General features: G+C 32.7%; 1 protein-coding gene across 1 annotated transcript in view; it reads right to left on the reverse strand.

Annotated features, from left to right (window-relative positions):
- Window positions 1-12,382, reverse strand: part of LOC129245772 (protein sax-3) — a 223,264-nt gene that overhangs the window by 100,370 nt on the left and 110,512 nt on the right. Inside the window, exons 4-5 of the mRNA XM_054884152.1 lie at window positions 9,171-9,289; window positions 5,252-5,435 (exon numbers count right to left, since the gene is read on the reverse strand). Of these exons, the coding sequence (XP_054740127.1) occupies window positions 5,252-5,435; window positions 9,171-9,289 (303 nt within the window). The remainder of the gene's footprint in view (window positions 1-5,251; window positions 5,436-9,170; window positions 9,290-12,382) is intronic.

A 12,382-nucleotide genomic window follows, 5' to 3' on the forward strand; every position in this document is an offset into this window, starting at 1 on the left:
GCATAAAACTAGCAAATTGCACAACACGTATTGCGAAAACGATACTCTTACTTAGCAGCATTTACATTTTTTATAACGGAACTGCAGGTTTGGATTTTACTGGTCACACTTCCACTACTGTAAAAGGGTAGGGAATGTTGTAATGGTAGTTGTAGGCGGTCAGCGTCCAGTGATAATAATAGTAAAAGATACAACAAAGGACGCTTCAGACGAGAAATGTATTCTTAATAGTAAAAAAAAAAACTTTGTAAAGTAAATTTAAATTCGAATTTTCTTTTCTAGTTAATATTTATAATTATACTCATATGGACATGAGAAATATTCTGATGATTGGGAATTCATTGGCACAAGTGTGTTACTGCCTAATTTGAAGAAGGTACAACAAATTGATATGACAAATAAATACATATATGAAATTTTATTGTCTAACTCCCCATACTTTGTCAAACAAATTTACATGATTTTTCGGGCTATCTTTAGCCCAACACCATTTAACTGTTTCAAACAACCGAAGCAAGCTTACAGCGCCATACCAAATTTTGTACGCCTTTCAATGATTATAAACTTATTGACTACATAAAAATAAACAAGCGAACTTTCATATAAGAAGATTTACATATAAGATCGAATGTTGATCTTTCATTCCTTCCCTTTTTCGCTATAACCATTTCTGCTCAAACTCCCTTGACTCATTTTCCTCTTCAGTTGTCATTCATGCAAATCGTATGACAAATCGCATATTTTCATATATTTTCCAAAACATTTTCCTAATACGCACTTGCAACGTCAGCATCTGTTGGCAACTGCACTGACCTACTTGGAAGCTGCTTCTATTTATATAAATATTATATATGAACATTAGGGTGTTTCGGCAAAAAAAAAGTTGGGGTTTTCCACCGGAATTATAATTTCTCAGACTGCCGTCAAAATATTTTGCAAAACATATTAAGAATTGCGCGCGCTGGACTGGTTTATAAATATCTCCAAAAATCGAATTTGTTATATAAACAAAATACGTTTTTTCAACTATTTTGCCCCAAAAATTACCTCAGAAAGAATAATAATGATGAGATTTTTGACTTTTATTGCATGGAAAATTAACCCATTCACTCCTCGAATTTTTCCCAAGTGTCGTTAAGCAGTTTTATGCGGAGCTTAAACTCTTCTATCATCTAAGGCTAGGCACATGGAACAGGTACGAGTAGTAGCAGTGGAGCTGTTGGTTTGCTGTTTTTTTTTTAATTTGTTTGGTAACTAAATTGCCAATTTTTCTGTAAACTACTTTAAACTGTCAATATTTGTTTATAGACTTTGACAACGAAAAAACAAAGTCTATAGAATTTGTTGTTTTTGCTCTGTTTAATGTGCCTTGACATGAGATGATTTTTTGGAAAAAAATATTTTTAAAATTGTGAAAAAACTCGATTTTCGGAGGTACTTTTAAATTGGTCCAGCTCAGGTCAATTTTAATGTTCTTCCGAAATATATTGCCAGAAGTCTTAAAATATAATATGTTTTATAATTCCGTTACAAAAACAGTACACTGTTTTTCATGTTTGTATGTAGAGTGGTGCACCCTAATATACTGCACATCTCTCTACCGCTCACCATTCACTAACCGCTCATCTTCACTTCCTCGGGCAAATGGAGTATATATTTAATATTGTACTCAACTTATGCAATTTAACGGTTTTTATTTGTTTCTTTACTGCGATGTGATTTTTGCGCATTTCTCTATTTTTTTATTGGCCCGAATTTTCCTGTGAATATTTTCTTTGAATAATAAGTCACGCATTCACTCTTATTTAACTTACTTATGTATATACATACATATCTGCATATATATTTATACATATGTACATATACATTTATTTTCACCGCTTTCTTCTCATTTTACGTTTAACTGCTTTGTGGTATTCAGAGCCGGTGCGATTTCTTGCTCGCATCCCGCTGTGTTGTACTACTGCGCATTTACATACGTATGTTTGTGCAAGTACCTATGTATGTATGCTGGTCGCCTGCTGCGCAAAAGTCCCTACAACAATAACAAGGACATGTAAGTGAAATTTCAACAGCGCATCACCAATACTTTGATCCCATTCACATTTCCATTTGCCTTCGACTTTTGCTGTGAATTTTTGCATTTTTTGTTGTTGTTATTTTATTCATTGCAGTGATAACTTTTTATTGTCTCTCTGGTCCTTTCTCTTTCTCCGGCTGCTCGTCGACTTACTTATTTATTTACTGCGGCAAATCGTTGAATGGTCACTAAGTGCAACAGCAGATTTTCGAAAATTTTATGCTAATAGTACTTTCGTTCAATAAAAGTTTGCGATTTTTGGTACATTTGTGTGAAATAGAGGGCACCAGAAAAAGCAGAACATATTTTGAATGGGAATGTGTAGTTAAAGGCGTGTATTTGCTGTAGAACGAATAGATTAAGCTTAGTCGAAATGGAAAAATTGCAGTTTTGCACTAAATGAACTTTAAAATTTAAGATATGAGATTATTTATATAAAGGGCTATATTCATGAATTTAAAGACCAAGTGACGCGGAGAAGAAGTTATTTAAAGTAGATGCTTTCCATTTCAATTCAACCGGGCTATTCGGGTCATGTTCTTCGATTTCGATGTAACTCAAATATGTTGCTCTCTGGGTCGTTTGCACTGATTAGTATCCTTCAAAATCAATATTAACCGAGCTATTGTTAAGTTTACAATCTTTAGCTTTTTATAAGGATTCACCTTTCCCCCCTACCGCATACATTTTTAGAAAGAGTTGCTTCGAAATATTCACAAAATTTGGTAAATTTTTTTGTTCAATTATATGCGATAAAACTACTGCTTATAAATTATTCTGAGTACTGATGCTTTCCATTTCAATTCAACCGGGCTATTCGGGTCATGTTCTTCGATTTCGATGTAACTCAAATATGTTGCTCTCTGGGTCAAAATAATGAGACACGTATTTTTTTGTTCGCCCGAAAAAATTTTTTTTCAAGAGTTATCGGCAATATTGTTTTTCGGCTCAAACTCGATTTTTAATTAGATAAGAATTTTTTTTTTTTAAATGCCCATAACTTAGTCAAAAATGAACCGATTTTAATAATTCTGGGTTCAAAATGATTGTCATTACTTACACGAACGACTTTGTGTAGAAACAATTGCGAAAAAGTAGTTGAAAACTTTTATTTTGCAAAACACAAACACAAAAAGTGCGAAACAGTGAGGAAAACAAAATTGCCGATAACTCTTGAAAAAAAAAATGTTTTCGGGCGAACAAAAAAATACGTGTCTCATTATTTTGACCTAGAGAGCAACATATTTGAGTTACATCGAAATCGAAGAACATGACCCGAATAGCCCGGTTGAATTGAAATGGAAAGCATCAGTACTCAGAATAATTTATAAGCAGTAGTTTTATCGCATATAATTGAACAAAAAAATTTACCAAATTTTGTGAATATTTCGAAGCAACTCTTTCTAAAAATGTATGCGGTAGGGGGGAAAGGTGAATCCTTATAAAAAGCTAAAGATTGTAAACTTAACAATAGCTCGGTTAATATTGATTTTGAAGGATACTAATCAGTGCAAACGAATTCTGATAAGAAATTTAGGATGTATGTGGGTTTTACATATATTACATAGACATACATATATATATGTATATATACATATATTTACACCCTTTTTATGGGTATTTGGCCTAGCTCTTCCTCCTATTTGTGGCGTGCGTTTTGATGTTTCTCCACAAGTGGAGAGAACTTGAGTAAGGAAATGTTCCAATGGTCGAGATTCGATCGCTGTTAGAAAAGAACTTTTTTCTTTTCTATCATTTAGTAATTTTACAATACCTCAGAAAAATTTGATTCAGGGGCTCTATGAACAAGATCAAGTCTGTGAAATAGATCACATTACCCTAAATCAGATTTCCACCACGAACTCCTAATGTTTTTTTATATACTCCATCTGCTAATCACGGAAATCGACAAAAAAATTTTAATGGTACATCAATGATTTTTAATCTTTCTCGATTTTTAGAAGGCTGCTCGAAATAACGCATTTGAAGCAATTATAACAAATTTAAGCAACTGGAGTGGGTCAACAGAAATCGTGCCGTCTTCCATCATAACAGGACCAGAGCGAGTTCACTTACATTTAGAGAACTTGGCTGGGATGCTTCGAGCGATTCATTATATAGTACTGTTATTGTACCCTCAGACGACGGTGTTTGTTTCAATACCTCCAGAACTCGTTTAATAAAGTAAAATTGAACTCATTCTCACGTCTAATACTTTCGGACTAACATTGGGTTAAAAAGTTAAATGAGACCCGTTCTCCAATATAATATTTAATATTTATTATTATTTATTTATTATTATAAATTATAATTAAAATTATAAATTAATGTGTTTACAGCACTGGCTACCAGGTCTATCTACTAATCTCCAATATAAATATTATATAATATAATATCTACAAATATCCAATATACATATGTATAAAAAAAAAACATTTTCCTCTACATTTTTCGCTTTACAGATGCTGCCAATGCTGCTGGCTACTAACTCTGACCCACTGAGATAAAATAAACAGTTACATTCAAAATGAATTTGTAAGTTGTAAAAAAAGATGTTAGAATTCCAGACTCTTTAGTGTTATGTATGTGTGTATGGACATTTCAATTTATTTTAAACATATAATACCTCCACATATACATATATACACACATACGAGTATGGTATGTTTAGCTTGCATTTATCTTAGCAACATCAAAACTTATCAGCAACATGAGAAACCTTTTGCAGCGCAGAAAAACAGTTGGAAATATGAATTGAATTTTATTGCACAAATCTTGAAAAGCAAACATATAACCAACTAACAAAATTAAAGTTGATCAACACGTTTTAAAGTCATAAACCAAAGGAAGTAAGGAGCCAAAACAAAAAAACGAGTAGCGCAGAAAATCAGAAAAAACAAATGGGAGTCAGAATAAGAAAAATTAAATAAACAGGTAAATTTGCAATAAACCAAACAATCAGGCAATAAAATAACAACACTCAAGCCAGAGAGTCGGTCCAACAGACTGGTCTGGTATTCATAAAGAAGAGAAAAGTTGCAGGAACTTTTTGTGGACGTGACTGACAGTTTTTGTTTGGGCGGTTCGGTTCTTTGCTTATTTACGTTCCTCTTTGTGTTGGTAGTTTTTACTTTTGTTTTTGGTTCTATCCAAACTTTTTGATAAACTTACCTTGTACAATTAATTTAGCATAACTGGACTCGCGTGTGCCAACCAAATTTTGTGCAATGCATTTGTAGTTGCCCTCGTCAATGGGTTCCACGTTGCTTATCAATAAATTGCCGCCATCCACGACGCGTATACGTGATGTGGGTCCATAAGATTTCATTTTCAGATCATCCAGCGGCACGCCGTCCTAAAAAGAGTAGAGTTTGAATGCATTAAAAAGGAAGAAAGAGATGAAGAGAGAACATTTCGAGGGACCTAGATAAATACGTTTATCAACTAATTTCTGTTTTAGTATAATTCGAATAAGTGTTATGGAATTTTTATTTTATTTCTTTTATTTATTCATTTTATGCTAGAATATTTAATACTATTTGTATATCTAACATTATATTATAGGATACTGTCTGTCAGGGAATACGACTAAAAAAATATTTAAATATTTTATTTTGTGAAACAGATATCTCACATATTTTGTTTTACAAATTTCTGGAATTTTTTTGAAACGATTTAGTAATAAATTTTGTTGTTTTTTCCAAAAATTTTTAACTATTTTGCAAAAAACTATATTGGGGGAAAATTTATTTAATTTACCCAAAGCTAATAATTTTAAAAAAATTAATTATTTTTTACTGTGAAAAAGAAAACAGTTTGCGAAGTTCTTAGAGCACAAGCGGTATCGTCGGTCCTTATTTCTTTCGAAACGAGGAAAGAGCTGCCGTTACAATGAATGGCGAGCGCTATCGAGTCATGGTGACTGAATTTTTGATTTCAAAAATTAATTAGCTAAACATCAACGACATTTGTTTCAAACAAGACGGCGCAACTTGCCATACAGCGCGCTTAACAATCGATTTATAGCAATATTCAAGCCACGTTTGACGCCACACGGCCAGAGTTTTGAAAAATTGAACTGAGTAAATGGACTATGTATCCTTAAGCTAGCTAAGGATCAAAAATGCAACATTAAATAAAATAAAAATTGTATTACATTAGAATGAAAAATTTAATGACAGGAAACAAACAAAAATTTAATAAAACAAAAAATTAAAGTTAAATAAAATAAATTAAATTGAAATAAAACTAAAAAAAAGTAAGATGAAAATACGATGAAATAAAATAATATAAAATAAATGAAATCAATGGAAATCACAATAAAATGGTAACTTAAAAAATGAATTAAAATTAAATCGGAATGGAAAATAAAATTAATTAAAATTAAATAAACTAAATTAATAACAAAAGAAAAATCAGATGAAGTTAAATCAATTAAATTGAAATTAAAATGATATATAAAATTGAAACGAAAAGAATAATATAAAATAAATTAAAATGAAAAATTAAATGAAATGAAATAAAATTAAGCTATATAAAAATAAAAAAAGCCTAAAGTAAAATAAAATTTAAGTAAACCAAAATGAAAGATTAAACAATTTAAAATTAAAATGAAAAATAAAATTTAATGTGGATGTTAAAAAATAAATGGAGCAGATTTAAAAAATATAAAAGTAAATCAAATAAAATTTAATTCAATAATAAATCATGTATCCATAAAAATTGGAAGACAAGTAAATGACTATTTAGTCATATAATTAGGTTAATGGTTTTCTAAACAAATTAAGGTTTAAGCCCATTCTAACGGCCAAATTAAATATACTTCGGGCTTTTTTCAGTGGTCTAATGAGATAAATCAAAGTTTTGAAAAGTGCCATTTATTGCACCTATGTTCTATAGACTGTATAATTTCTTTTTTTTTCAAAATAATTTAAAAGAGAATGCACGCTCAGCTTTTCTTCGTTTAAGTTTTTTCTTTTGATAGACGCCACCAGACAGTGAAAGCTGTAATTTTTGGAATTCGAATGGAACAACGACTTTTTTAACTACACCACTCGATTCGATTCCTGGCCGTGGACTGGCTTTTGGTTAAGCAAAAATTATTTTTTTTCATAGAATTTTGCCGGATCAATTTTTAAGAACTTTCGAGGAAAATTACTGATGTTTTCATAAATTGAAATTACATACACAAAAATTGTTGCTAAATATTGGGTTCTGTCTTCGGAACTATAATCAGTACTAGCATATGAAAGGAAAATAATAAAAAATCAAGTTATGATTTAAAGTTTTCATTAATGCTTAGGAGCCCGGTATCCCACAGACCGATTTCAGTTTACCAAATCTTCCCGTTTGCTTAGCATAGTCCCATTAAAATATAGTTGTTTGATGACTAAACGTCAATACTTTGTGTTCTCTGTCCGCTTGGGGAACACTTTTCTACAAAAAATTAGAAGTACGAAACGAATTTTGCACTTCAGACATGAATTACTTCGTTACTTTGCCGAGCATTACTGGGCGTACGGAACGAAATTTTTTGCTCCTTTAAATTTCGCTTTGCATCTTATTTTCTTCCAGTTTAGTATATGTAGCCATTATCCACATATTCATATTCTATTCTTTTACTTAAGCCCTTCGATTACCACTACGTTTATCGCTACTCTCGAATATTTCCCCTACGACTTCATCTACATTCTATTTAATAATTTCTCGTTCAATAACAAACGCAAACTTTATAAGCTAAAAATGGATAATTTAAACATCAAAACATAAAACAGTAAAATATTTTTTTTTAATTTTGTCATGCCTATAGAATATACAGTATATTTTTATTATACATATTATATATAATTTTTTGGAAAAAAATTCTTAAAAACCCAAAATTATAACTAGAATGAAAGTACAAAAATGTTCATTAAAACAAATAAACATCAAAGAAGTACATATTTTCTTTGATAAATAAAAAGTTGGTGATACACCGCTAAATTTCAAGTCAATCGGTTAAGATTTTTTCATGTTATGAGTACGACCTACTTTAGAAATATGGAAAAACGCTAGAGAGACTACGCCAAAATTCAAAACAAAAGAGTTTTTAATTCCTTAAATCTTTGAGTATGTCATTTATAAGGTCTAGGGAATCCGTTAAGCAAAACGCAAAAAAAAAAAACAAAAAATAGAAATTAGTTTTGAAATTTCAACAGTAACCTAACCTTTTAAAGGCAAACTTAATTTCGAATTTAAATTTCCGCATGTTTTTTTTTTTACCTTATAAAATAATTTTCACACACTTTTCTTTGCCTATGAATATATTTTATTACTAAAATTTTAAAGTTTGTCTTCGTAGGGACGCAACAGCGCATTTCCATTTTACTTAGCTGTGCATCTCATTTTTGCACACAGCAGCGAAATTCACTTAATTTTCGCTTGACAAATATAGCAAAACACCTTCGCTGCCACCGCCGTCTTTCCCATCGGCTTAACCCATAGAGCCTTTCTGCATATCATTTTCAAAACGAATTTATGCGCACGCATTGCGCTTTCTGACAGTCAGGTGTATAAATAATTCACAGCTTTTCCATTTGCGCAAATAAATGCGACTACATTTATGTCGGCATACACAAATATATATCAATGTGAATGTATGCATGCGCGAGTGTATGTATCCAGAAAGTGGGAATGCGTCAATTTGAATGCGTGGCGGCAAAAGAGCGCCAGGTGACACCATTCTGAGCAAACATAACGCATACAATTTTGTATTTTTTCGTCACATGGGGGAAAATAAAAAAAAATTAAATAAAAAAGAGATCTTAAGGAAAACCATGGAAGTTTTTACTTGCTACATTTGTTTACGTCGAGTAACTTTGCAGTCTAATGCATTATGTACGCATGCCAGCATTGTCAGTCACAGCAGATCGACTTGTTGCTGCAACATCAAATCACTCAAAATCGTTATGAAAGTACGAAAATGAAAAGGCGTTGAGGTGCGGCACCTGCCTCCTTTTTTGTTTTTTGGTTTTGTCTGAGTTATGCTTTTTCGAAGCATACATTTTTAGTAGTGGTGAATATATTTGTAAAGCATATGATTGGTACTCACCTTCACCCATATTAGCGCAGGTTCAGGAGTGCCTTTCGGTGGGCCACACTCCAGCAACGCAGTTTCGCCTTTGGCCACACGCGTGTCTTTGGGTTGAGAGCGGAAGTCATCGCGAAGAACTGCAAAGAATTGAGAGTGAAATTAGAAATGATTAAAAATGTTTTTTAAAATTTTAAAAGGTGAATACTTATGACAGAAAATAATAAAATATAATAGGGATAGAGAAGAGATCATAATTTCTAGCCACCACTTTTTGTAATTATATTTGCCATTCGCAACAGTTTTTCTTAACCGACTGGTAACCAGGGCATGCGATAGAAAACTGCTCAGATCTTCCAGGTTTCACTAATTCATATTTGAAAGTTTCCAGGCAGTGCAGACATACATAAGAGAGCTCAAATGATTAACCTTAGATTAGGTCAGGTTACTTTGGTTTCAACTCTGCATGAGGGTATAGAGGGGCTTGTGAGCTGTAATGCCCAATGTGGAGAAATCCCATCGTCACTCTAATAAACGATGAAATATTTCCGATGGCTACCAATTCTGAGTTTGCCAAACAAACAAGGAAGTAATACTTCAGCCAGCAGCTTCGAGTCCTGACAGGAGCGGAACAATGGTACAGAAAGGGTTTAACCCCTTGCTCTATCTCGTCGTTCCAACAGCTGCGTCAGAAAGCATTAGAGGGAGTGCCAGTTAGGTTCCTAAACAATCTGCGGACTTATTTCTGTGCCCATTCCCTCTAGGTAGAACCTGTCTTGCTATCTTACTGAATAGCTCCATGATTTATTTACTGTTGTATAGCGTGGTGTAGACTGGCCTACTCCAAAACTCCTTCAGGACAAACGGATGCCCACTACTGGGCAGAATTTACTGATTTAAGATCAGTTCCCTTCCTACCAGGTCACGATGATATTTTCTGGAATGTCTCTGTTCCCTCGAACCTAGGCAATGTTCGTGGTGCACCACTTAGTCAGCTCATTTAGAATAACTCTACATTCGGTTGAGACTTTAGATGAAAGGTGCTAGCACTGTAGAGATTTTAAGGCAACTTGACTGTCAGAGTCAAGAAGAAAGTGAGCGGTTGCGAAATAAGGAACGAGTACCTAACACAGAGTTTAGCCTCTTTTATAGCTGACAGCTGATTTACAGTATTAGTACGAGTACTATGCGTGATTTTAATACCCTTCGTTTTGCGTGCTTTTAGAGCAATAATCGCTTTCCTGGACCTGTTTTCAATATTTCGGATTCAGTTAGGTTTATGATCCAGAATAATTTCGAGATTCTTTTCCTCGTTAGTAAGTATAAGAGCCACCTCATTTAGTAAAAGGACTAGAAAGGAGGAATTTTATATTTGTTTATGAGTACCACCACTTTGGTTTTTATGAGTTCTATGAGTTCTTTCAGACACCAAGGCATAATATAACAATAATTCAGGAATCAATAGGAATCTTGTCGGATACCACAAGATTGTAAGCTACTGCATCTCTCTTTTTCCTTCACTATAAAGCTGTCATAGATGAATGGTCTTACTCGTATGTGTAAAATGCCTTAGTTATTACGTATACTCCCGCATTAGCCTGAATCAAACGTGAATCTATTATGTAGATTCTTTATTTTATAAGATCGGGTTGAACCCTCTAGAATACGAGTACTTTAAGCAAATTCTATTGCCCTTTGGGAATAATAAAATAAAATAATCTGTGTCCGCGCTATGCCAATAGTGACACCTTTAAGGCACTCAAGTGCTCTTTCATGCATTTAAAGACAAAAGGCAATTCTAGGTGCAGCAATGCTTCAAAGATACCAGGCGAGGGAAAACTCAGTAGCGGATAAAGAAAGCACCCTCGTCGACACGACTGTTTAAGTTTACAATCCGATTTTCCGGTATCCGCTGTTACTTAATGTATTTATATTTTTTATGTATCGACCAGCAAAAGTCCATTCGCGGACATTAAAAAAAAACAAAAGGTGCGATAACCAATATTCTTCTAAGAGACAGATTTTCATAAACAATCATCTGCCATTATAAAGCGTTATAAAAATGCAGAATTTATGGGACAACTCAAATTAGAGAAGGAGTGCAGATGTCACCTAAAGCCCTCTGTGAGAGGAAGAGCTTAGTTACACAAGTTTCTAATATAATATCAACTTTAACTAATATAAACTTGTCTTCACATTACTAAGTCACTTTATCTTTTTAAAATATTCGCAATATTTTTCATGCAACATTTTTTTCGTAAATTTTTTATGCTCCAAACTTCGTGCAAAAATCACAAAATTTTAAATTTTTTAATTAAAATCTTTAGAAAACTACTAGGTATGCAGTTACATAATTTATTTTAGTAAAGTGAAATTTTGAGTTCGCCCAAAAATGTTGATTTTTGACAATTTTGTTTTTGCATATGATGTTGAACATTTCCTTCCACATAAAAGGATGAATGAAACGACTCAAGACGTCGGCAAAAAAAAAAGTTGTCAAAATCACCGCAATTATTGAAATTTTTACTTTATTATACTATTTTTCTAAAGATTCTAATTATAATAAAAAGTATTAAGTTTTGATGTGAGTTTTTGGAGTTATTTTTTAAATTTGAGCAAAATTTAAAACTGGGTTTTACGTGGTTTTTTCGAAAGAATACACTATATTTTCATACAAAAAATATTAAAATTGAATAAGCCCCTGTTCTGTAGTCATTTCCCGCAGTATGGTATTGCTGCGAAATGCAGCTGGGGTGGTGTGTGGTAGGCGAGAAAGGCAAATGACCAGTTTGGATAACAGCACTGTGTGCCAGGCATTTTTTCAATGTAACTTTTTCTACTTTTTTCGATTATTCTTATGCTTTTAATAAAAAATAAATTAACAATAAAAATTATCTCCTATTAACCGCCTCTTAAGCGACACTCAACCAAAAGCCCCACTTAAGCTTAGTACTTATACCAAACACACCCATATATACACACATATATCACATGCATATGATTGTACATACAACCTACTTATTCACATAATTATTTTACATGCAATCTCCAAGACATTTTGTTACACACAAAATGCAGCGCTGGGAAAAGTAATAATAATAATCGCAGTTTTATGACAAAACTCCATTAAGGCAATAATTAAAGTGATGTTCAAAGCGCATGAGCAGCTTGAACAACGTTTAAATCGAGTTGTATGAGACACACATGCATACATAGCACCCTTGAGCTCGGCA

Source organism: Anastrepha obliqua, chromosome 4 (assembly GCF_027943255.1).
Source record: "Anastrepha obliqua isolate idAnaObli1 chromosome 4, idAnaObli1_1.0, whole genome shotgun sequence".
Taxonomy (NCBI): Eukaryota; Metazoa; Arthropoda; class Insecta; order Diptera; family Tephritidae; genus Anastrepha; species Anastrepha obliqua.